Source organism: Tinamus guttatus, unplaced genomic scaffold (assembly GCF_059628265.1).
Source record: "Tinamus guttatus ecotype Peru unplaced genomic scaffold, ASM5962826v1 Tinamus_guttatus_pri_ptg000004l, whole genome shotgun sequence".
NCBI classification, from domain to species: Eukaryota; Metazoa; Chordata; class Aves; order Tinamiformes; family Tinamidae; genus Tinamus; species Tinamus guttatus.
The window spans coordinates 17,253,512-17,278,889 of NW_028288538.1; the positions used below are offsets into that span (position 1 = coordinate 17,253,512).

At 48.0% G+C, this 25,378-nt stretch overlaps 2 protein-coding genes across 3 annotated transcripts in view; one reads left to right on the forward strand and one right to left on the reverse strand.

Annotated features, from left to right (window-relative positions):
- Positions 1-20,829, forward strand: part of TMEM266 (transmembrane protein 266) — a 51,062-nt gene extending 30,233 nt beyond the window's left edge. Inside the window, exons 9-11 of the mRNA XM_010211741.2 lie at positions 9,929-10,115; positions 19,749-19,799; positions 20,246-20,829. Coding sequence (XP_010210043.2) covers positions 9,929-10,115; positions 19,749-19,799; positions 20,246-20,820 — 813 coding nt within the window. The 3' untranslated portion in view covers positions 20,821-20,829. The remainder of the gene's footprint in view (positions 1-9,928; positions 10,116-19,748; positions 19,800-20,245) is intronic.
- Positions 20,830-24,040: 3,211 nt separating this feature from the next.
- The window catches only part of ETFA (electron transfer flavoprotein subunit alpha), a 28,145-nt gene continuing 26,807 nt past the window's right edge, over positions 24,041-25,378 (reverse strand). Inside the window, exons 11-12 of one of the 2 annotated variants that reach the window (XM_088519852.1) lie at positions 24,818-24,898; positions 24,041-24,104 (exon numbers count right to left, since the gene is read on the reverse strand). In XM_088519852.1, the coding sequence (XP_088375978.1) occupies positions 24,066-24,104; positions 24,818-24,898 (120 nt within the window). In that variant the 3' untranslated portion in view covers positions 24,041-24,065. Of the gene's footprint in view, positions 24,105-24,817; positions 24,899-25,378 lie in introns of those variants that run through there. The other variant, XM_088519860.1, reaches the window with a different exon arrangement.

Genomic DNA, 25,378 nt, shown 5'->3' on the forward strand with positions numbered 1-25,378 from the left:
TGTAAAAACAGTTTTGCATAGTGAACCAAGAGTCTTGAATTTACAGGTTGTCCCATAAAAATGAGCTCATGAATAACTTGCTTAAGGTAGAAAGCAATCATGTATCATCAGGCTAATAGCATTCAGCTGACCATCAAACTGCAATAGAATGAAACCCTATGTAACTTATTTATATTGTTTCAACTATAAGGATAACTGTGAGGTGTCTGAGTAGAGCTTCGAGTTCTTTTTTTAGCAGCAGTGCCCCCTTCACACTTGTGAGCAGGTGATTTTCAAATGCAGAATCAGGAGAGCTCTAAATATGAACGTCTTGATCAGACAAAAAGTTCAAGGGCCTGAATATACAGCAGGGGAGGTGGTATATCCCAGAACAGGCCAACTGCCCAGCAGATGCTTAATCTGAAGGAAGGATTTAAGTGCCCATCTCTAAATCGGGAACCATTGGGTGAGCTAAACCATCAGGTCCTTAAGTGGCTTTTGGATTTGGGTCCCAAATGTCCTGGTTCCCAACCTAGGATTCAGCAAATGAACTCCTGATGGCAGTAAAGCGCCTTCTCTGTGTTGTAACTTTAGAAGACCCATTGGCAATGTGTGCTGTTTAGTACTGCTGCTTTTGACAGTCTGTTAAACTAACCACAAAAAAATTCTAAACCTTAGACTTGAGTGCTGCAAAAAAAGATTGCGTTCGAACATGTATGTATTGTCAGTGGCAAAAGTGCAGTCCTCTTCATATAATTTGTGTGGTGATACTAATTGATTCGTGCTTCTGCCATGGCTGGGAAATGGTATATACCTCGCCCTATAAAAGAGGGTTTCTCACTTGACCAAGCCCCTGTGGCACCCTGGAGCCAATTTCCGTAGCGCTATTGCAGTACTTTCTATGTCAGCCCATGCTGTTGCGCTACTGTTCTTCCCTAATGTGACAATCATACGTTCTGAAACATTCTGTGTTTAGGAAATGGATTCTGTATCCAACTAACTCTGTCAATCCCCAAACAGTATTTGGTGTTCTTTCTTAGTCTTCTGTAAGAGTGGACTCTCTTTTATTCCAAATGGAGTTCAGAAGCAGCATTTGCCACCCTCCATTCTGATTGCTGTGCCTCCTTATCTGCATGCCAGGCTTACAAAATGTTGAAGCTTAGCAGCCACAAACCTGAACTCTGGTGGTTAGCACAACTGTATATCAAACACAAGGAAATACTGCATTTCTAGATGAGTAAATTTGTGGAAACAGAGCAGGTTCCCTCCTGGCTTTCAAGTGTCATCAGCCATGGAAAAATATAGACTATGGAAAAATGACAGCATACTAATCTCTCTTATTTTACTGTCCTGAGTTCCTGCCAAACAAATGTCTCGGCTGTATAATATGAGGTAAATGTACTGATTTGCTGCAGCTAGCAGCATAAGACTGTGACACTAGTACTGCATCCTTCCTTTGTAAATTAATAGCTTCATAATTCAGTCAAGAACAAGTTGTCAGCATTATAATATTCGCATTAACATTGTGTACGCTATCAGGTGCGAAAAATATGTCCTAATAGCATTTAACGTCTAAAATTCTGCCAGGTTTTTGCTTTTTCATTTGATCATCTTTCCTGGCTTTTTAGAGAGTTGCCTGTTCCTGGAATTTGAGTGTGGATGCCTGCGTTTTTGAGGGAAGGGTTGTCTACAGTCATCTGGCTGCTCTCATCTATGAAGCCACAGCAGGGAGGGCTTCCAGGTTGCCAGCTTTGTGTGGTTGGGTAGCTGGGAGCCACCTAGAACCACATCTACGTGGAGGGCTTGCCCTCATGCCCCAGGTACAAGCTAGCTAGATCTCTTCTGGGCATAGAGCTGGGGCAGCCAGTGCTCCCTACCAAGCCCAAGACTGGGCACCCACCGTGGCTGCCCGCATCCCAGCAGTGTGACTGTCGCTACTGACTCATCCTGAGGCCGCTGCTTAGTGGGCAAACTCATTATTTGTGTTGATTTATTAATTACAGATAGAATTGAAAACATGCCCATTAGAAAGGTTGCTTAGTGCTTCCTTTTCTAAGACCCTGTCTTTGTTTCCTACTGCTTTGCTGCATACCAGCCAATTGGGCTTGAAATTTTCAATGCTTGGCATCTTCCCCAGATTAAATTATGTTAAAAGTTTCAAACGAAGTATTTGTACTTTCTGAAGAGCAGCTGGGAAAAACTAGTCATCCTTTTTTTTTTTTTTTTTTTCCAATTTAAAAAGGAAGGAAAATAGGCCTATTCTCTGAGATGCCTTATGCACTCCTGTTTTGTGAATAGTACTTACCATTTTGTAGGCAAGTGGACTTCCTGTCACAGATGAGTTTTTAGCTGTACTTTTAAACAGCAACAGATGCTTTGTGTTTTGAATCTACCTTGTGCATATGCACAAAGTGGTGGAACTGAAGTTGTAAATGCAACCTCTTTCTGGCATTTCTTTCCAAGTAGGTTTGTTGACTGGGCTTGGCTCCTGACCATAACTGATTTACACAGTCAAATGTCCTTAGCTCTATGGTCAGTTTAAAGGGGCTGGGCTTTGTGGAAATTGTCTCAGGAATGTGATTCATCCCATGGTTGCAGAAATACTTCTCTTGGCCAAAGGTAAGATATACAAAAGCAGCAATGAATGATGAGAGTGTTGGACTAGAAGGAAAGGAAAATCATCTGTTTGCCAACTTATACTAGTTTAAGGTGGTGGTGGTGGTGGTGGTTGTTTCCTTTCTATAGGCAAAATCCAGAGAGAAGGAAAACCCAGTGAAAAGGTAGGGTAGCAAAATGAGGACTAGGAGAAGTAGCTGAAGGGTACTATCTGCACTATACCAGCAAGCACATTCTCCCCAGAAATCACCCAGTTGGGATTTCCGCCATGTTTTTTCATATGCCTAGGGGCAAGATTAAGATAATTTCACAGCCCAGTTGATCTGTAATCACTCACCTGTGTCACTGCCACCCCATCCATCTTTATTTTGGAAAGTAGCCCTCATTCCTGGGATGAGACGAGAGCAGCCATGTTCTTCGTTTGCCTTCCCCAGGGCCTTAAATCCACTTTTCCTTCAGATACTCCTCTCCATTTTTTCCATACAAGGTGTTTTGGGGTAAGATTAGTGGTGGCCACCAGGCCAGTGTCTCGGCGTGCCTGTCCCAGGCACTAACCATGAAAGCAGCAGTTTGTGCCAGACCTCACGTTCATGAGGAAACTCTTGAGCTGTCCCTTCTCTCCATTCTTCACATATGTCCCTTCATCTCAGTTTTATTTTGTGTTCATCAATATATGTGATATAGGCCCTTTTAATGAGCTGTTTTCATCAGCCTAAGCAGGAAACTGCACATTGGCCTGTGTAGCAGCAAACAGTGCAGCAAGCAGAAGTGGGAAAAGTGGAGTCCACCCCCCTAAAAAAAAAAAAAAAAACACACACACACAAAAAACCCTAAAAGTAAAAAAAAAAAAAAAAAAAAGGCAACCTCCCTTTGTCTTGCTTTTTAAATTAATGTTTCCTGAGTCAGTTGTGTTTTTCTGGACAGTGATAGCATATCACAACTGTAAAGTACATTTCCATTTCTGAACAACATTGAAGATGTACTCTTCCAAACATGAAAACTCTTTCCAGATGTTCATTTTTGGCTAACCATACATCTGAAAACCAGAATATATTTTATGAATTATAGTTGCCTGGACCACCACTTTTGTCTCTGTAGTACCCCACTGACACTGTTGAATTGTTTGCTGTTTTGTTTATTCTCTGCTGGCCAAGGGAGATGTCATTAAATGGGAGTGGAACCTTAGGGCAGTCAAGGCAGAAAGTACTGAGATGGCTGCACAAGACTTCACAAAACATGAGAAACATTAGTTGTCACAGCAACAGGAAATTCAGAAAGTTGGGGAGATAATACTGGGATTATTTATCAAAAATAATACATTGATTAAAGAGAATACATTACTGATTATATTGTTTGATCAAAGTCACTTCGGTGAAGCTACAAAATGAAGAAAATTCTGAAGTTTCATTAACAATGTAAATTCCAGTCAGGGAAGGTTAGTGTTGTTTTCTTTGGAGTCAGCTGTAAAGGAATTTCCGTTTCTGTTAATAGATTGACATACAATCTGTTTAACTTTCCTAAGAGTCCTTTAGGTGACTTCAATCCAGCTAAGACTGTGTGTTCAGCTTTATCACAAGAGCCCCTTTTCTGTCAACTTATGCAGAATTAGGTTTTTCATCATTCTCAAAACTGTAACAAGTATGAAAGATGTAATTTCTTTTTTATCTTGAAATGTAATTTGTACAACAGCTGCTAGTTTAATGACAGGGCTATTTAGCTGGTAAAATTACCTATCGGAGAAATAACTTATGTTCTCCTTTTGCAGTAATTTTAATTTATTTCTAACTACCAGTCATTTTCTTAGTGACTGGAAGGCAGCCAAGGTCATCCTGTGTTTCACTCTGTCTATAAATCATCAGTTTGCAACTCTCTCCCGATTTTTATTGTTACCAACGACGGCTAAACTAATGGAAATAAACACTGGATTGTATCCCAGTGGCAGATGAGTTTTAGGGCAGGGCATGCTGTACAGACAGCCCTAAGACTGGAGCACGGTTATTGCTCCTCTTGCACTAGGCACAAGTAAGCTTCTTTCTAAAATCTTTATTGATCTCTCTGAGACTGTCAATCACATTCTGTTGCTAGACCATTAAAGAGAAGTACTATATGATTCACTGCTAAGTCTGTCCCTTCTTGAGACTTGAATGGATGTTGTGAAATATCACATAGGATGGGTGGTGCTTTTTATAAATCCAGGCATGTGAAGTCACATGTTTTGTACAGCTCTATGTAGGTGTCTGTCATTTTGCTTGCTTATAAATAATTTCCTAAGGCATTCTTTAAATGAGGAAGTGCACAGGGCATTCCTGTAGTACTTTCTGCTTTGTCCTGCCAAAAGATTAAGTGTGTGTTACAAGAGGACATGCAACAAATTCTGAAAACACTAAGCAAGCTTCTATCTCCCAGCAGTGAGCTTTCTTGCCACGCCTGACGATCTAGTTACCCATTCTTGTGTACGATGGAGCGTAACTCTCTTTTTCTTGGTAGTAAGGTTATTTTCACGTTAGCCACATGTATCACACCTTTATTTTGCATGTTTCATCCCATGTGAATATAAAACCTCCCTTCTCTGGCAGTACATATATAAATGTATTATTAGCACGTAAAATGTATTACAATTTTAGCATGCTTTTCTTTTGCCAGTTGGAAGAGATCTTGTATGACTTAATTCTGTGCACACTCCAAAGCTGTGGTTTAAAAAATATAGCCCAAACTTGTGAGGCCATATGTGGTGTGCTGAAGCCCATCCGGGCTCCCACCCTGCAAGAGGGATTTGGATGTACTGGAGTGAGCGCAGCAAAGGCTACCAAAGCATTTGGGGCTGGAGCACATGGCGTAGGAAAAGCCGAGGAAGCTGGCTGGGCTGCTTCAGCCTCTTGGAGAGAAGATTGGGGGGGGATCTTATTGCCAAATGCAGCTCTGTCGTGGGGGGGTGTAGAGAGGAAAAGTGTGGTGGATGCAAGCTGGAATATTAAGTATAAGAAAAATCTTTTTTTACCATTAAGATGATTGACCACTGGAATGGGTTGTCAGGTACCAAATATTGTGGTGCCTCCATTCATGGCGGCATTCAAAACTTGACAGGCCTGAGCAATCTGAGCTACAGGAGCTTGCTTTGACTGAGGTGTTGAGGTGATCCTCCTGGGTCCTTTTCTACCTAAAATGTTTGGTGATACCTGTGATGTTTTCAAATGTACTTCTCCATTGCAGAGTATGTTAGGGACCCACCAGAAGCTACTGCAGTGTGTAACTATGGATAATGCCTGTTGTAGGTGTCATGGTAAGCTGCTTCAGTACCAGTCTCAAAGGCTCCGTTTGCAGTCACTGTAAGTCAGCGGTTAGTTTACATCGGCCTCCTTGCTGTGAGCAAGTTTTCTTCCGCACAACAGCGTGCCTGTTGCTTTCCCACTGGTTCTCCATGGGGTTTCCTCAGCTCCTAGTGCAGAGCTGATACCTATGAATGTCTTTCTTTAAAACAAATCAAAGCATACACATACATTTTTGTTTTATTTTTCTCATGCTAAACATTTCATTAACGTTCATGTTAAACATATATTAAAGGATAATGAAGGAAGGATGATTTGCCTGAAAATAGAATACACAATTTTCTCAGAGACATCTCTTGTAATGTTCCTGTATTCAAGAGACCCAGGTCTACCTCCAGATAGCTGCATCAGCTCCTGCCTGCAAATAGAAATTTCATGTGTTTAATTTGGCTCAGAATTTTTACTTAAAAAGAACGTTATATTTTACACCTTTTACTGATTTATTTAACGTGCCCTGGAGTATGTGACATGCAGTCAGAGCAATCTCATTAGCTCTTTTACACATTAGACCTGCCCGAGGTCAGTGTTCAATATAATGTTCAGGAGATATAAGCACCTGCAACATAATGTGCTCATGCAGTCTCTTACTGAATTATACCTGCAAGGAACACCCTCATCTATTTAATCTAACCTTTGTTGTTAGTGGATTGCTCTTAGATGCCAAAGCTGTATTCTAGCTTCTAAAATATCTTGGTTTAATTTTAAAATATTAATTGCAAATAAAATGGAACCAGTCTCCTGAGTAGGTATGTATATGCCTTGTATGAGCTAAAAAGCTTAAGAAAATGTGTGATTCTGGTCGTAGTTATACATGTGGCTGTATTCACTCTTTCCAACCTTATTAATAACTACAAAGACTTCAGGGCAAACCCAGGCGGGACCTGGAAGAGGATGGTGAGACCATCCATGATGAAGGAAGGATGGGAGAGCCCGTGCTGCCCAGCTGCAGCTGTGGGGGCCGTGGGAGCGCAGCGTTTCTGCTGCGATCTCCCGGCACGTCCCCGGGTGCTGCTGCTCAACGCGCACACGAAGCCGACGCGTGGGGCTGCTCTGCTCTGCCATCGGGGTCAGACCCCGCTCTGCCTGACAGCTCATCTGTGGTTTGGGATTCTAGACCAGCTGGACTTAAAGGTAAAACTGAGAATAGGGTGGACATGTGGACTGTGTTTGGAGCAAGCCATAAAATTGAGTTCACATATCACTTAAAAGTTACAAGCCCTGTATGTGCCTTTCATATTTGGGCAGTGGATGAGAGAAGCGTTGTTTGAGCCTGGACAGCAGGTCTAGGTTTCAGTTTCTTCTAGGATGTTTTATTTGAGAAGCAGGTGCTTCCTTGGGCTGTGGTTTAGGCATGTATTTCTGTCCTTTAAACATAAGATGGCAGCAAAGCCTCTTCTGTTGTTCATGTTTGCAGCAGTAGTAGCCTGTCACCTGGGGTGTTCACTTTTTGTGTTGTGATTCAATCAAGGTAATATTTTTTTCTTATTTTTCATAGAGATTTATTTGGACTAAATGCAGTTGTCCAGTGTGGTGACATGAGGTGATGACCGCAGAGTGCTGCTGGGCCAGCAAGCCAGGCTGAGCAGTTTGTAGCTTGTTGGCAGAGCCGTATTAAACAATAAAATTTATGAACTCATCTATTAAAAACTGGATGGTGGCTGCACATAGAAATGTTAAGTATTGACAATATCTGTGCATTCAAAACATTTGGAAACCCTTCCTTTATTGCTTGGCGCAGACAAATGGGTATAAGTCTTATTTCTCTCCTCATTTTTACCATAGGTTCACTGTGGCAGGGAAGTTTTTGTTTATATGCTTCTTTCTTCACATCTCCAAAATGTAACAATCCTCTTCAGGCCTTTGGTCCTTGCAAAGTTCAGCCAATCATTATAAATGCCTAAGCTGCTCAAATTGGGTGAGATGTAGAATTACAATGTGATGATGTGTTGTTGAGGTCGCCTTTAAATAGCTTTATCTATTTGCTTCGTACCTGCCATTTTTTTTTTTTTTTATATTCCAAGGAAAAAAAAATCAAATCCTTCTTTTAGGCCAGAATTATGCATGTCAGGGGCAATGTTATTGTCAGGGCAAATGTTGAAGGGTGAAATGTGAGCTGTACTAGGACAGTAACAATGCCAATTTCTGACTGCCTTTCAATTGGAGCTAGGCAAGTCGGTGTGATTAAGCAGTATCTTTGGAAAAAACTCCAAATGATTTTTTTTACTATTGTTTTTGAGTGTATTTCTCCTTTTAAAGCAGGGGGGTCTCTGAAAGGGAAACTTCCTTCTTTTTAAGGTGAAATAGGAAATATTTGAGGGGGTTCTGTTTCAGAGTGAGCATTAGGTGCAGACAGGTAGCATCGGTCTCTGGAGCAACCCTTCCGCTGCTGTGTGGCACACTTGGACTGTGCAGCCACAGCAGCACCCAGCACCTTGGGGCGCTCGCAGCGGCAGGGAGAGCAGCACGGCCTCCTGGCTAACACCAAACGCACCCGCTGGGACCTGCCCCATGGAGGGCTCAGTGGAGAGACCGTGGACAGGGCTGTATTTGGCGTTTGCAGGTGGCCCTGGCCTCTGAGGGCTGCCTGGCAGGTACCTTGCTGGAGAGCAGCGGGTGTTTCATGCACCAGCTGCCCCAGTGTGTTCACTGATTTCGAGACAACAAGCTGTGGGTTGTGTTAAATTCCTGTTTAGTCAGTTTGAGAGTAACCCAGAGGGCTTAAACAGCCCTTTTGCTCTCTAGATTTGAGTCTTACAGTGAGCTCTGCAGTTCCTGTAAGCTCCTTTGCTTATGCTCTGGAAAGCACATGTCAGGCTCCAGATAGAGCAAGCTGGAATCTCTGTTTTGTTTCTTTCCTCGCTTCTCCTTTCTAAAGCCCTGGGAGCTGCGTCTCGCTTCCCCTGCCTTTGCTGGCGCGAGCGCCTGGCGCTGCGCTGGGTCACGCGCGCGGCCCCCCGGCCCTGACAGCAGGACAGATTCGAGTCGGCACCTGAGCAGCAAAGTGCTGTTACGCACCGGCTCTGCCGTCACCGCAGTGACAGGCGCCGACGGCTTCGCCTGCTTCAACGAGGGGAGGCCCAGCAGTGCTGAATTTTAGATGCCTTGGCCTATTACTCGCCTCATTTGCTTTTCCTTCTCAGGCTCTGTCATGAGACAAGACTTGGTCACTGCTGCATGACAGATCTTAAAAAGCATTTGAAAAGGAGAACTCCCTGCCAGCCGGCTCTGGCACTGGGATTTCACGGTTCTTATGGAAAGGCTTAGAGGGTCCCTGCAGCCTCTCCAGGAGAGGATTTTCCTCCTTGTGCTATGGAAGATCTGTGGCTCTCAAGCACAGAATTGCGCTGCTTCTGTCAGGTCGTTGCTGGTCCCCTTGTGCCTTTTTGTCAGCGTCTGTTTTATAACAGCAGTCATGAAGCTGCTCCCCCGTGCTGCAGCAGGCCATTAATTGTCCTGGCCCACATATTTGCTCCAGAAAAATGGCACCCTGCCCCGGGATTTCCTGCTCGTGAGCACAGAAGGCTTTGGGGTGGAAGGGAACTGCAGCGTCCCTCGTCCTGCCCTAGGCAGCGAGGAAACCAAAACTGGGCATTACTCCGAGATCCTGCCTCCATGGAAATCCTCTGTACAAAGTCAGGCCTGTGAGGGATGTGTTTCAAGAACTTACGCAGCTGTTAAGGGTCATTTTCTAGAAAGTTTTCAAATAATCGAGCAGTTCCCTCCGTCAGAAATTGTCCAAAAGCCCATTTGCAGCATGCAGAAGTGTGATGAGGAGCACAAGGCAACCGCTATTTTTGGATGATGTGGCGAATACACAAGATCGTAGGAGCTCTGGGAGAGCATCAGCAGCTTGGACTTGTGTACCAGCTCAACCACATGTTTGCTCTCATGGGTCTTCACTCAGGCCTCCAGCAGCTTAAAGTTGAACTGGGTAACAGGCCTCACCTCTAGAATACAGACTTCCAGTCTCATTTGTGTCATATCAGTTGTGTTGTTTTTCCCTGTAGTTTGAAATCCGACAGCTGCGGGCTCACCTTGCCCAGCAAGACCTGGACCTGGCTGCAGAGCGAGAGGCCGCGCTGCAAGTCCCCCATCTTCTGAACAAGCAGAGCAGCAACAGGTACAAGGTAGTGGCGACTGAAGATTCGGATGATGAAGCCACCGAGAACATCACTGAGTTACGACCGCCACGAGGTGAGTGCTGTCCGTGTGCTGCTACCTCCTGCCTTGGAGGGAGTTAATGAATCCACTAAATAATTTCACTCCACTAGCAAGCTGATTACTTTTGCTGGAGACTGCATTTTTGCAAGGAAATTATGTCTCCTTCAGAGTGTCAAGAGCTGTTCTTCTATTTGCAAATAGATTCTGACCAGAGCCAATAAAATGACTGTGGCAGAAAATGACTGTGCTGTACCTTCCCCATGTCCTTGAGATCCTATCCGTCAAACCTTGAAGAGGCAACAGCCAAGCGAGAATTGGCAAAAAAATATAAAATAAAAAATAAAAAATTACCCAGAGGTAAAAGCAGGGGAATTGAGGAGAACATTGAAAAACAGTTTTAGACTTTGGCCACTTGCATTTCTGTGATTTAGAGAGGACCCAGGGCAGGTCTGAATTGATGTTATGGCTCACAGCTGCTACTGTGTCTGCACAAGAACCCGCTTCGTAACTCAACTAGTGATATCAGTAGTATTGCATTGTTTTCATACTGGTTTTAATAGTATCCACTTAAATGTATTAGGTCAGACTAGCCTCTTCTGTAAATCTTGTGTCAGCAAGGTTATGTCAGTAATTAACGTACCCAGTTTTTGGACAAGCGAAGAGTCTGATGTCTGCTGGGAGGTACTCAAGTACGTACATGTTTGTTACAAGCATGAATATGTAATTGCAAACATATGAATCTATAGAAACCTGCATCTCCTGTTGTGAGCTATGTGATATTTTGTGAATGTTAGTGTTGGGTTAATGGAAGAAAAAACAAGGTGTACAGTCAGGGGAAGAGGTGGAAAGCTGCACACCCAGAACTGTATTTGGGCTGGTTGTCTCCTTTTGTACAGCAGAGGGTCAGTTCTTGGCTGCTCCTGGAAACAGGATTTGGATGTGTACAGGGTTGTCTGTTTGGCAGGTCCCAGCCATGTTGCTCATCGCCCTGTGCTCCAGCAGGTCCACCAGGTTTGTGTGGTTGCCCACACATCAGCCCACCCTGGCGCCTGTTCTCTCGCCGGGTAGCGAATGCAGCCTGAAAGCTGCTCCTGCCTGGTGGTGCCGGGGCACAGGCACGCCGGTGCCAGCAAAGGGGCAAGGCAGGGGGTGAACGGCCCTGGCTAGTCTGGGCTGCTGCCTCTCACCCTCTTTCCTCCACAGTGGCCTGTTAGTGTTTTCTCAGACATCTCTGCTGGATTATTTTAGTGAATGAACAGTATGTGAATACGTTAGAGGTTAGAGCATGTATTTGAATTAGAGGTTCTCACAACATTTTCTTTGGGCTGAACTCCATCACATTAAATGCACAAAAATATCTGATCAAAAGGTTTAAGATAACAAGTTGTCCACATTTTTCAAATGATTTTCTCCATGTAGAAATTGTTTTATTTTTTTCCATTTAATAATGACTAAATGTTGATCACAACTTAGCCATTAATTATTCCTGGTTTGAAATTCTAATTAAGAGCAGACAGTGAAAGAAACTGCCCCCTAAAATGCATTTCCCCCTTTTTGTAGGATTTCAGAGACTTCCCTAGTGAATGCATTATAATTTATGCATGTGTTCCTTGAGGGTTACATTTGGAACTGGAGAGAGTTGTGTGCTGCCTGCTGAAGAAGCCTGCTGAAATTGCAGTGCTGTGGAGATTCATCTAAAAATTCTTCTGCCCAGAGTATTCACTGCAGCTTGCAGGCTAACACAAGTGCTCGTTACTCATTTCTGCACGTAAAGTGCTGGCGAGGTGGGCATCAGAGTGGACACGTGGTCTTTGGGATTGATTTCCACATTTAGTTTGGTTATGGGATTAGGGAGATTTGTGCTTATATGCTTATCCAGACAATAATAAACCAAACAAACCGAAACCAGATAACATACAGTTATGTTATATTTCAATGGTCATGCTGAGAATATAGAGTTAATTGGAGTCTGATTCCCAGATATTAACTGAAAACACAAGGGGAAATATTTTTTCTATATTCTTTCATGTATTACATAAAACGCCTTTGTAGATTTGTGATTTTGAGTGCCAAATAAGCCAAACTTAGGTAGCTCCATTTTTGTTGTTGTCCTATCTGCTGGATGAAGCAAGAGTGGGACAGAAAATCTCCTATGGTCTTATAGCAAGGAGGAGCTACCATTGTGGAAGGCTACTAACGAGGACACCAAGCTGAGATTGTATAAAAAGTCCAGCCCAGCACTAGTGTTCAGTGCTTTGCTTGGCAATCCAGATAAGTCTGCTGAGGCAGAGGAGTTCGCATCTAATTTCTTGGATTATTTTGCGAAGAGAAGTAGTAATAGAACACCTCGCCCATCATCAATAGCCTTTGAGACCAGCAGTGCTGGCTCATGGGTTACTTCTGTGTGAACTGTAGGAAATCAAAACCTTGAGAGAAGACAAAGAGCATGGGCCAGCCCTGCCTGCGTCCCTCCTTCCCCACCTCACGCAGGGCTCTATTCTGTAGCTCTCTGGTGCTGTCTTGTGCTCCCAGTGATGCTCTTGCCATTACTGCTTGCTGTTCTCACGGGTGTGTGTCCCAGCAAAAAGCTGCCCACAGGGGCTAGGGCAGAAGAGGAGCAGGTCGTCATTGTCCAGGTGTGTTCATGCTGCTGGCCTGGCTGGCTGCTCTAGACTCTCCCAGTGTCTCCTAGTTTGTGCTTCCCACACCAAGGGGACCTGGCTCCCCAGAGCTGGGTGCTCAAGGTGGTCCCGTAGGTCATGTCTGCATCCTCCCCCATCTCACGTGCTGTTGTCGCAGCGGCCATGTTATCTTCAGGATTTTGCACCACCGTGCCTTGCTTAGAAATACAGGCCTCCAGTGTTTTATCCCCTGGCTTTTGAGGCCGAGGGTTAGGAATTGCCCATTACCCTCTGGGGCAGAGCACGTTGTGAGTTGCTTTGCATCCACTTTCTCCTAGCTGTGTTTTTCCTCCTTAAAGCCCCCAGAGCGGTGATAGCAGTTAATCACTGTATGTCACATGGTGTTTGTGAGCTTTGAAAAATATCTGAGACTGCCTGCTGCAAAGGCTGCGTTGAGGGGAAAGAAGGGGCTCGAGTGCTACAGTTCAGCTGTTAGGCAAAACAGGAGCGGGGGGCTGTTCTCCTCCCTACTGCACCTGGGGACAGGGTATGGCATGGACTGGTGTGTGTTTGTGCCAAGCTTAACTCAGTCAGCCTTCAAAAACTCACTTCAGAGAGCCCTGGATGCTGCCAAACCAACAAGCTTGAGTTGGCTGGAGAAAATAATGCAGGAGAAAATGAGATATTCCGCCTCAAGTTAATCTTATTTCCCTGTGCATTTTGGACAATGGGAACATTGAGTGCCGAATACTTTACCACGAGGGGGTTATGGAATAAGAAGACATTCAGACTTTTCATTCATTTCCCTACCTGGGAGTTTTATGGGATAGTGCGTGAGTTAAGGCTCCTTGGAGACAGCTCCAACTTGCACTCTGGTGTTTACCCTGGATTTTGTGCAGCCTTTTACAACTGTGTTCAGTACAGTAAGTCAGGTAGCCCTGGCATCGCAGGGCACTTTGGGGAGCCTGTCAGGCTGTGGCTTATGTGGGAGGGGGCTGCAGGCTCAGTGGCTTCCAGGGCATATATTCACCCAACTTTTTCTTCTGATTTTCTCTGTGTATGATCTGCCAGGTCCAGCCCGTACCAATTCTCTGAAAAGGGAGTCAGGTTCCCCAGGAGCAGCTCACTGGGAGAATCCCAGCACAGTAGAAGGTGGGAACTATTCTCCTTCCACTCTCTCTGAGTGGACAAATGCAGTGGCCAGAACGCAGATGTCAGCAGGCAAGTCGAGGGGAGCCCTCCCTAACCGACAGCAGGGTGGACAGCCTCAAGAGCAGGAGCCGGGAGCCTGAACCCCGCCGCTGGCTGCGCGACGGGCGCTTGGCGCGGCCTCCCTGCCTCAGTTTCTCCGCTGCGACGTGAGCGATGCTGCTGCTCAGACTTCAAAGCAAGCTCGGAGGCTCAGCTGGTTTGCAAAGAGCTGCGGCTGAAAGCGCCGCCTCCCTAATGATTTTCAGGGCCGTTGTGGTCAGTCTTTCACTAAGAGCAAGGGAAAGATCCTAAGTGCTGTCTCCTTTCTTCTGCCCAGACATGGTTTGATGACATAATGGCAAAAACTACCCTATCTGCTCTTCTCTAAATTATAAAGGGAGATCTTTTTCTCCTGCTGAATTCTGGCCTGTAAGTGGTCATGGTCAGAATAACATCTACTGTTTTCTGTGCCTGCACAAATCATTTTTAGGGTTTAGGATACGAAGTTCTAGGCTTAGGGGGATGCCAGCTTTGCATTGCCCCATGTAACCATTAAGACTTCCTCTGAAAATTTATTATTTGCTAATCTTTCCCATAATATATGAATTACAGTCCCTAGTGGAAATTCCACATATTCCTGCATATATCATTTTAGTTTTTTGAAAATCTACAGTACTGCCATAGTTTAGTATTAATATGCCACCCTTATATTCATTAGAGCAAGAACTGGATCCCAGCTCTCTTACTTTCCATCACAGCAGGGTTGTTTGAACTATTCTGAGTCAGATTTCCATTTTTATGGGGTTGGCAGCAAGTGGTTTCTTTTGGGGGACTGCTACAATTTATGATCATGCACAGAGAAAAGTAGAGTTTGCTTTGCCCACAGGTACCTACCATTTTCTAAGTGAAGAAAGTAGGATATTGGGAGGAGAATATGAGGAATTCTGAGCCTCAAAAAGCTCCTACAAAGATTATTCATAAGCTGCTGGGGAAGGTGCTGGCATGGATTTTGTCAGTTGGTGCTTGCAAGGCTGCCGGAGCTGCTTGAAGACTTTGGGTTTTCAATTCTCTGCCAGTTCTTCTGGTGCTCATGTGTCAGTGCTCTGCAGAGAGCTGTGCTACTGCAGCATAGTAGATGAAAAGTAGTTTAGTTTCAAACGTTGAAAAGTAGCTACTCAGAAGCCTGCTCTCTTGGAAATGGCTGAAGTGCCCGCTGCTCCCTGCACCCGCAGGTTGGCGAGGAGCTGACTTCTTCCACCCATCCCAGGCAGGCTTCCTCGCCAAGTGGGATGGGGCTGTGCTCTCTCTGCCAGGTGACTCGGACACTAGCCTGCAGGACAAGTCCCCCCGTGGCACCTCCCGCGCTCCCCCGGCCCCTCTGGCCTCTGCAGGGCCTGGCATTGGTGGGAAGGGAAAGCAGGGCGAGCGCTGCAGCAGGTCCAGCCTTGCCCAAAAAGTGGGAGAACGCCCTGGAAGGTGCCAGCTGGCTGTGGTGTATCCTCTTGGGACGGGCACCGCGTGTTGCTGGAGGCAGAGGGAGGCCCCTTGGGTCATGTCGCACCCGCTCCCACGTCCTTTCTCAGCGCTGCTCGTGCAGAGCTGTCGCGGCCGCGTCACGGGCCAGTGTCAGAGCAGCAGCGTAGCTCCCATCACTGCTCTTATTTTTAGAAGTGTTCAGGGGGCAATAGCCTGATCTTATAACTTGTGCTGTGAAAAGCCTTTCTGCTTAGAGTGCGTCTCAGCGGCTTTCCTTGCAGAGTGTATTTTATCCTACCCTTTTTCCCCAAAGGCTTCTAAATGGTAGTGGTACTTTGAGGAAAAGCTGCTGGTGTCAGATAGCAGGGATGGGGATAGATGATCTGCCTCGTTAGAAGCCTTCTAGTAAAGATTGCTTTCCAGGGGAGACACGGGACGGCAACGTTACTGCTCCTGGCCTCCGCGGCAGACTGCACAGCAAGAAAGCATAACCCTCCTGGTCGGGAGGATCTGTCAGTGGCACCAAAAATACAAAGTAAAATGTTCTGTAGAGAGCTATTTCCAAAGAAATGACTTTTTGAAGGCTTTTAATTGTAGAGATGTGCCAGTGGCATATATCGTATGGAGAGGGTTTGTAGACTTGTTCAGTGAAGTTGTTGGTTAAAAAGAGATCTCCATTTTGGGAGCAGAGACTGCAGGAGAGGTCTGCCTGGAGGGGAGTTCATTCATGTGCTTCACCTCATTTGTTATGTTTTTATAGGGCCAGCAGAGAGAGATCATAGTGACTCCAGTGTCAGGGGCGATCGTATGGGACCCTACTCCAAATAGTTTATTATTCCCTGAACCGCTTTAGCTTATGTTCTGAATCCTGCAGGAAAAGAGCAGGCCCATAGTTTAAAAGCCTTTATCAAACAAAATAGAGCGGCTGTCAGATCCCAACCAGGAGCCCCATGTTGTTTGAATCACCACCACGGGGGGGCCGAGCTGAGGCAACCTCACTTCCCCACCTTCCTGGGACCTAACGGCACTCGGGGCATCGCGGAAGGGCTGGGACAGTCAGGGAGGGGTGGCTGGAAGGATGTGTGGCCACCGTCCCCTCCTGGCCAGCGAAGAGCCCTGGTCCCGTCTGTGGCCCTGTCCTCCAAGTGCTAGAGCTTGTCTTCCGTAAGCATTTTCCAAAGGCTGCCTTTTCCGAAGGTTGCCTTTTTCAGGGGAAATTAAAGGGAAACGCTGCTTCTTCCTGCTTCCTGACAGTAGCTTATTATAAATATAGTTTGTGCATCTGTATGGCTAAGGACTCTTAAGTTCCTCTTTGTGGAAGAGAAAGCATAGGGAACATTGCTTTATATTTGAGAATGATGGAGAGGCTTAAGCACACTGAAAGTGGGGGGAAAAAATAATCTGTGTACAATTTAAATAATAGAAGGGCAGTCTGTCCCTCTTGCAGCATCTGCTCTGCCCTGCCGGCTCGGGTCAGGTTCCTGCGCACCACGGGCTGACTGCGCAGAGGGGCTCCGTCTCGCTGCAAACCCCTCTGCTCCCGCGCGGGCTGCACGGTGAGGGGCAGCGCCCAGCGGTGCCTCCCTTCCCTTTATGTGCAGAGTTAGTTGCAGCCAGCTCTATATTTGTGGCATTTTCCTTGTAGTCCCTGATCTCGGCAGTTAAGGATGCAGTCAGAGATAGCTGGAATTGCTTATAGCCCTTTCTGTCCAAAGCTGCTGAGCTTCCCATGCGACAAGGAGGAGTTTGTTAATTGTCAGTTTGCTTTAATGTAGCCATGGAGAAACTTAATCTGTACTTGAAATATTTATCTTGCTGCTCTCTTTCTCTTTACTCTTCATTGCTTTTTATTCAAAAGAAACTTTCCAGAGTAAAAACAAAGGCATTTTTTGTTGTCTACACACACACACACACACACACACACGCATACCCATCTATATGTAAAGATTTTTAGCTATGTGTCTAGGACGGCTCTCACCCCTTCATGGTAGCAGCCAGCGCTGTCCCCGACATGCTGGCGCGTGGAGCTGTAGGAGGCTCCTCGCCGCGTGCAGGTGTCCGAGTGCCGGTGTTTGGGATTTCCATTTTTAGGGTTTGCACTGGCCACTACCCACACACGGAGTAGTCGCTACCCCTTCGGTTGCAAACAACTCTCTGCCTTGCAAACAGGCCACTCGTGCGCTCTGCTGGTTGCTGGCCAGTCTAGTAACGGTGTGCGACCCTAAAGCATGGATTTGAGCGATCCTAAAAGTGGTTTGACTTGTGTTGTATTAAGGTATTAGAAAACAGGCAAATAACTTTTCCAGGTGGTTTTTTATTTTTTTTTTCATCCTCAGTGCAAAGAATCCTGGCATGTGGGGCAGGTTTCAATGGGAGCCAAAGAAGCTGAGAGCCTGGCAGGCTCCGCTGCCTGCAGTGAGCGTGGGCCAACGTGACGCCAGGGTGGCCGTGGTCAGGCCACATCCAGGCCTCAGCTGTGGCCTTTTCATTTTCTCTCTACTTAGAAATAGACTTTGGTGAAAACACATCACCAAAAATGCATATATGCAGCTACATTCTGCATAGAGCTAAAAGAGCAAGAACCTGCGTCTGTACTGGTAGGTTTGGTCGCATTTAGAGTGTAAATTATGGATGATTGACATGAAGTGTATTTTAGCAGCAGATAGCGGGAAAGCCTTGCAATGTACTCCTCATCCAGCGGCATTGCCTTGAGCTACTCTGAGGCCCCTTTTTTAAACTCAGGCATTAGCACAAAGCACACCTCTGACTGCAGGCATTTAAAGATCAACAAGGGCCAAAAAAGCTTTTAAGATCCAATGAAACCAGGCAGACAACCCTGTTGCCTTTCAGTGTCACGTTAGATTGCCTTCTTGCGAGTGCAGCTATTTCAGGTACAGAGTGCTTGGTGGTTTGGGTCTTGTTGTGTGCAGAGAGTGTTCCCCGGAAAACATCTGTTTCTTTCACCTGCAAACCGCAATGTGCTGTGAAAAGGCAGGACTGTAGCCACAGAGGCCCAGGGGGCTGAAGGAAATCTGGCTCAAAGGGATGAGCATGGTTTGCTGAAACATGGTATCAAAAAGAGCACTTAAAAGGAGAGGATGCTTTTAGAGCACACGATACGCCATGGGCCGGGCAGGTCAGGCTGCTGGCGAGCTCGCGCGCTGCTTGGCCTGCTGCTGCTTTCCTTAACAGCCACAGCCACGGGGTGCTGCAAAATGGGGTTATTTTCCAGTGGGTGCAAAAAGATGCTGTGGTTTTCTGTGAGGTGACGAGGCAGCCCCATCACCCACTGTGTGGAGCGTGTCGGCAGCAGTGCCACAGAGCCCAGCGCTCGCTGGTTGTGTTACGGGTGCAGGGCCACAGCCCCCACTTGTAGGCATCCTCCTAGCGCAGTCGATAGCTAGCAGATACTGTAGACCCCCTACGTATGTAATAATGCTACAGCAACCAAGTAGCTCTCTGTCTTTATTCTTGCTGAAGGACAGATGGAATGTTCCTTCAGAAATACAGCTGTGCACATTAGAACCACCCCGATCACAGCAGCTGGAGAGCCAGCCTGTCCAGCTCGTTTCCTGGAGGCCAAGTGCCGTTGCTGTTGGATTTGGCCTCTCAATGTGGCCTTTAGGGATACTGGTGTCAGCATAGAGGCAGCAAAGGTCGAGCTCTGGTCTCTTCCACCCGGTTCTTTTAGCCCTGTCTTTGGTGGTAGCAAGTTAGAAACACTGAAAGAGAGGCAAGAGGCCTGACACAGCGTCCAGGTTACGGCACTGCAAAGAGGTGCAGTCTGGCTTGACCTGACCGCAGCACAGGGAGAAACTACAGGTACCCCTAAAAATGAGTCCCAGCCATACAGTATTTGTGTTTTGGTGAGGTTTATAGGCTCACGGCACAAGTATTGGGTTGTGGTGGCCCAGGCAGCCCGGGGTCCTTGAGGTTCCACTCCTCAAGCCCAACCCTTCAGGTCACTGTAACCCACAGCCACGTTGGGTGGCTGGCAGGAGCCCTGGCCTGTACTCCCAAGTGGCACCGAGTACCTGGGCAGCTCATGTCACTTACACTGTGCCTGCGTGCAGATGCCAGTGCAGCTGGATCACGGACTGGGCCATCTCCATCTGGAATGCCGCCTTTGCTGGTCCCGGTCCTGCACTGGCTCGTGAGGAAGCACCAAGGCTGACAGGCCCCTTTGGCCAACTCCTGCCAGCCACGTGTGTTTGCAGCTGCAGGGCAGGGGGCCCAGGGCAAGTGGCCCCGTGGCCCGGCCTCACAGCACGCGCTGCAGAGAACACAAGCTGGTCTCTGGGTGTACAGGACACAGGAGGGATCTCAGACATTTAACCAAATAAATGGTCTTCTAATGGCTGCCCTCTTATTGTTTCAGAGGATGACATGAATAATTACATCAGTCGCTACTACCATGAAGCCAGCAGTGGTAAGTGTCCCTTAAAAATGTGGGGAGAGGCTGAAATTTGGGCAGGGCTGTGTGGCACTGTGTGCTGTAAACCAGGTGTGACTGACCAAGGCTCTAGAGCAGTCCTGAAGAGCAGCAGCCCTGTGGTAGCTTTGTTTGCTCCCTGGACATCTGGATCCAGCCAGAAATTCTCTCACTTTGGTGAGAGTGAAATGGTAGAGGCACAGTTAGAAATATCATTGTAAGGAAGTAGGGTGCATGATATATAAATGGAGATACAGCCAGTTAAGAGATGCCTGTGCACAACAGCATGAGTGAAAAAGGGGCAGTGGGTTTGGAAACAGGAATGTTGCACTAGGGAAGCTGCTGTGACAAGTGCCCCCCTCCCCTCACTGAATGCTGCTTTGGGCACAGTTGTGGCTCTGGCTACATTTTCACATGCCTCTCCTTGCCCTACGGTCCTGCAGACAGCGGCGTTCCTGAAGCAGCCCTCTGCGTGGTCACCACAGCCGCGATCGACGTCCACCGCCCCAACATCTCCTCCGACCTCTTCACGGTGGAGGTGCCCGTGAGGCTGGGCAGCACCGGCACCTCCGCCAGCATCACGTCGGGCAGCGCCTCCCGCTCGACGGGCAGCTCGGGCCCGCGGGCCCCCAGCGAGAGCAGCCAGACGGTGGGTTCCTCCCCGGACTGCAGCACGGCCTGCGAGGAGGCCCCGCAGGGCGACCCCACGCCCGCGCGGCAGCGGGTGGCCCGCGCCGTGGTGCAGGAGCTGCTCTCGTCCCTCACGGAGGACGCTAGCTTGGCGCAGAAGGGGCTGGATCCCGTCAACCTGAAGCTGCCCAGCCCGGCAGGCTCAACCGGGGCTAGCCCCAACCTTGGCCACCGGCTCAGTGTGCTCAACCGCAGGAACCAGGAGAGCCTGGACGTCTTCCAGCTCAAGCCTCTCATCGAGCGGCCCCAGGGTGCGCCCGTCATCGATGACAAGTTTGGGGCGCTGGGGGCACCGGAGCGGCGGCTGGGCAGGGTGCCTGAGGCGTAGGCTGCCCCGCTGCTCAGGGGTGGGGATGGGGATGGACACAGGGGCTGCTCCATCCCTGCTGCTGCCACCAGCTCAGGGCCAGGCTGGACCCAGGCACCTGGGGGCAGGGGGCTGCCAAGAGCTCCAGGGCCAGGCTGGACCTGTGGCACCCAGGGACACTGCACGTGCAGGAGCAGCCCCGCAGCACCCAGGGACACGGCGGCCCCAGGAGCTGCCCCACAGGGCCAGGGCACCGCACAGAGCAGCCACCAGGCGGGGGCAGAGCCGCAGGGTGGGGGCACCATGGACCAGAGCCTGCGGGGCCCTTAGGGGCTGGCAGGAGCCGCGGGGGCATCCCAGGGAATAAAGGATGGCAGAGACGTGTGCGCCGTGTGTGTGTGTGTCTGTCTCTCACTGCCCTCCATCTCCCCCTCCCTGCTGTGTTCCTCCAACTCCTTCCCTATTTACCTCTTTCTCCTTCCACCATTCCTTCTCTTTCCCCCTTCCTCTTCCCTCATCTTTCTGCTCCCTTTTCATCCATTTCCTCATTTTCCTTTCTTCTCTGCCCACCTTTTCCTCCTTTTACCCTTTCCATTACCCTTCTTCCTAACCTTTGCTTCCTTCCTCCTAATTCTTCTTCCCTGCGTTCTTGTTTCTTTCTTCAATCCTTCTTTCCCTGTACTCTTTCTTCCTTTCGCTTCACTCCATGCCTTCCTTTTATCTCTCTTCTTTCCTGCCTTCTCCATGCTCCTTTCCTCCTCCTCCTCACCTTTCCTTACATTCTCTTCCCCATCCTTGGTCCCTCCTCCTTTCTTGCGTTTTCTTACCTATTTTCTACTCTTCCCGTTAGTCTTTCCTGTTTGCTCCCTTTCCCTGCTCCTGCCTTCCTCCCTACCATCCTTCCTTGCCATCTGCCTTTCTTCTCTTTACCTCTCCATTCCCCACTTAATTTCCTTTCTCCCTTTTCTCCTTCCCTTCAGTTTTCCTTTTCTCTCTGCCCACCTTTCTTTCTCCTGCCTCCATGCCTCCCCTCTCCCCTACTTGCCTATTTATTCTTCCTCCCTTGTTCTCCCTTTCTAATCTTTGCTTCCATCTTCTTTCCTTTTACCCAGTGTTCTTCCCTATGTGCTTGCTTCTTCCCTTAATTCCTTCTTTCCCTGCTCTTTCTTCCTTTTCCTCCTCCACTTCCCTGCTTTCTGCCTTCCATTTGTCTCAGCTATTCCCTTCCTCCCTTCCTTCTCCCCATCCTTTTTTCCTTCCTCCCAATCCTTCTCCATTTTTCTTCTTCTCTATCCTTATTCTCCCTTCCCCCTTTCTTGCTCCTGCCTTCCTCCCTCTAGTCCTTCCTTACTACCTTCCTTTCTCCCTCTTCCCTTTTCTTCTCCATTCCCCAGTTCCTTAATTCCTTCCTTCCTTTCCTGTCCTCCTCCCTTCCCTTCTTTGTCCCCCCCCGCCTTCTCATTTTTCTCCATGGCTTCTATTTATCCTTTCTCCCTTTCCCTTGTTCTTTCTCCTCTTCCTTCCATCTTCCTTCCTTCTTCCCAGTTCCTCTCCCTTGTGTCCCATTGCTTCCTCCTTCAATCCCTTATTTCCCCACTTCTTTCCCCTTCTTTCCTTTTCCAGCCTTTCTTCCTCTTTCTCTCCCTGCTTCATGCTTTCTCTTCTTTCCCTTTCCTGCCTTCTTCCTCCTTTCTTTTCTTCCTTTCTTCTCCCCTACCCTTTCATATTTCCTATTGCTTCCTCCCATTCCTCCATTCTCCCTCTTCCCTTTTCTATTCCCCCTTTTCTTCCCTTTCTTCCTTCTCCTCCTCCTTCACATCTTCTCCTTGTTTCCCTTCCTTTCTGCCCCTTTTTCTCCTTCCTCCATATCTTCTCCCTTCTTCTCATACCTCCTTCATGCCATCTGTCCTTCCTCCCTTCTCCTTTTCCAACCTTTGCTTCCTTTCTCTCCTTCTTCCCCTTTCTTGTGCTTGCGCTTCCTCCCTCAGTCCCTTCATTCCCTGATCCCTTTCCCTTCTATTGCTTTCCCTGTTCTCTTCTTCCCTCCTTCTCTTTTTTTTCCTTTTCCTTCCTTTCCTTCTTCCTCCATTTTCTTTCTTCTCTACTCTTTTCCCTCCTTCCCTTCTCCTGCCTTCCTCCTTCTTTACTATCTACCTTTCTTTCTCCCTTTTATTTCTCCATTCCCTTAATTTCCTTTCTTCTTCCTTCCACTCTTATTCCTTCCTCTCCTTCACACCTTCCTTTCCTCTGCCTACTTTCTCCCTCCTTTTCCTCCTTCCCCCAGGCCTTCTCTTCCCTACTTCCTGCCTTCCATTTATCCTTCCTCCCTTCTCCTTGTTGTGCCCCCTTCTAACCTTTACTTCCATCTTTTTCCCCAATTTTTCTTCCCTATGTGCTTGCTTCTTCCCTCAATTTCTTCTTTCCTTGCTCCCTTCTTCCCTCCTCTTTCATATCTTCATCTCATCTATCCCTTTCCTGCCCCTTTCTCCTTTTCCCTTTGTTCTCCTCAACTTCTTTCTTCCATTTTTCCTTCTGCCCAATCCTCCTCCTTTTTCTCCTTTCCTGTTTTTGCCTTCTTTTTCCCTCTTTCTTCTGCCTTCTTCCCTCTAGCCCTTTGCTATCTTCCTACCTCCTTTCTCCCTCTTCCCTTCTCCATTCCCCACTTCCTTCCTTTCTCTTCATTCTTTGCCTCCTTCACTTGTTCTCCTCTCTGACCCTTTCTTCCTCCCTTCCCTTCTTCTCTTCCTTCATGCCTTCCCCTCCTTTTTGTTCATCTTAACCCTTGCCTCATTCTCCTTCCATTCTTCCTTCCCCATTCTTCCTTCTTCCTGTCAGCGTCCTTTCTCCCTCATTTTTCTCCATTTCTCACTTTTTCTTCCTCCCTTTTTTGCCACCACCTTCTTTACCTCCTTCCCTTTGTTTTCCTTTTTCTCTGTTCCCTTTCTTCCTCCTTTTCCTCCTTCCTACATGCCTTCTCCTTTTCATCCCTCCTTCATGCCTTCCATTTATCCTTCTTCCATTCCCGTTCTCCTTTTCCTGATTTTTCCCTCCTCCTTTCTTCCCAGTTCTCCCCTCAATGCCTTCTCCTTCCTCCTGCTTCCCTCTCCCTCATCTTCTCCTCCCCCTCCCTTCTCCCCGTGCGTTCAGGGCTCTCCTCCAAGCAGTGCAGCGCAGGGGCTGGTGCTGGGCAGGGCCGGGCAGCAGCTCCATACATGTCTTTATTGCCCCGCGCCCGCCGCGTGGCCCCCTCCGCACGTCTGCGCCGGTCACTTCTTCTTGAGGAGCTCGGTCATCTCGGGCACAGCCTGCAGACAGCAGCACGTGTTAGCGCCAGCCCCGCTCCCGCGCTCCCTGCCCTCCTGCGAGGGCCGGGGGTCCCCCCAGCTCGCGGCGCTCTCCCCCCGGCCCCTCTCCCTGCTGCTGCCTGCAGCTGCTCAATTATTTAAAGGTGCTGCATTTCCATTAGGTGGAAATAATGCAGTCGTACAAAATTTATTACGGAAATTGCCTACATGGTGTTTCTCCAGCGTGCGCCCTGGTCTCTGCCTTAGGAAGAGGCTCACGCTCCCTGCCGAGGCCACGGGCATTAGTTCAGGAAGGACATTAAGCGCTGGCAGTGCCGCTGCTGCCCTGCGGCCGCGTGCTGGCACGTGCGCCCGGCCCCGCGGGCACCAGCGAGCGCAGGCAGCCCGCCCAGCCGCTGCCCCCGCTGCCAGCTCCGCACCTCGTGCAGCTTTAACATGCACCAGCATGCGGTTAGTGCCTCAAAATGGTTCAACTCCAGGAAACTGGAATAACGGCCCAGTGAGCGCTGCACACAGACCTCCCCCACCCCGGCTACTCGCAGGGCCTGAACCTGGAGACTGGTGCCAAAAGCATTAAGACCCAAGAGTTTTAAAAGCAAAACAGCAACAACATAAAACCAGGAATCCAAATGCCCTCATATAAGCAGATGCCTTTAATACCTGTCACCTCCAACCCTGCTAGCCACCCCCACACACTTCATAGTTCACCTTACCTTAAACAAGTCTGCCACCAGGCCGAAGTCTGCCACTTGGAAAATGGGAGCCTCCGGGTCCTTGTTAATAGCAACGATGGTCTGCAAGTGACAGGAGCGTGGCGTGAGTACGCACGGCCTGCGCCAGTGTTCAACCAGCACCAACACAGAGCCCAACTGGCCATGACAGCAGAAAAAACCCCACCATTTTCTAAAAAGGCCTTTCCCTACTCATAGCATAGACCAGTCTGGACTCTCCTTCCATAGTGAACAAAGGTGTTGGGGAGGGGAAACCTGCTACAAAAGATTGCGAGATCGTGGCCATAACATTACGGGAATAAAGCAGAGTTAGCATTCCAAACTAGGGAAAAAAATACAGTTAGGCCTAAAGGCCTCCCGCACCCGCCCCCCCCCCCCCCCCGCCAAAAAAAAAGTTAATATGGGCAACATTATTTCGCCTGTCGCACAGTCTGACAGTCTGAAGGAAAAAAACACAAAATATGTGACCTAACTCCAGGCCGGGGGGGGGGGGGGGTGGAATAAGTAAATAAATAAAGGTCTGCCTTCCTTGATATTGTCTTC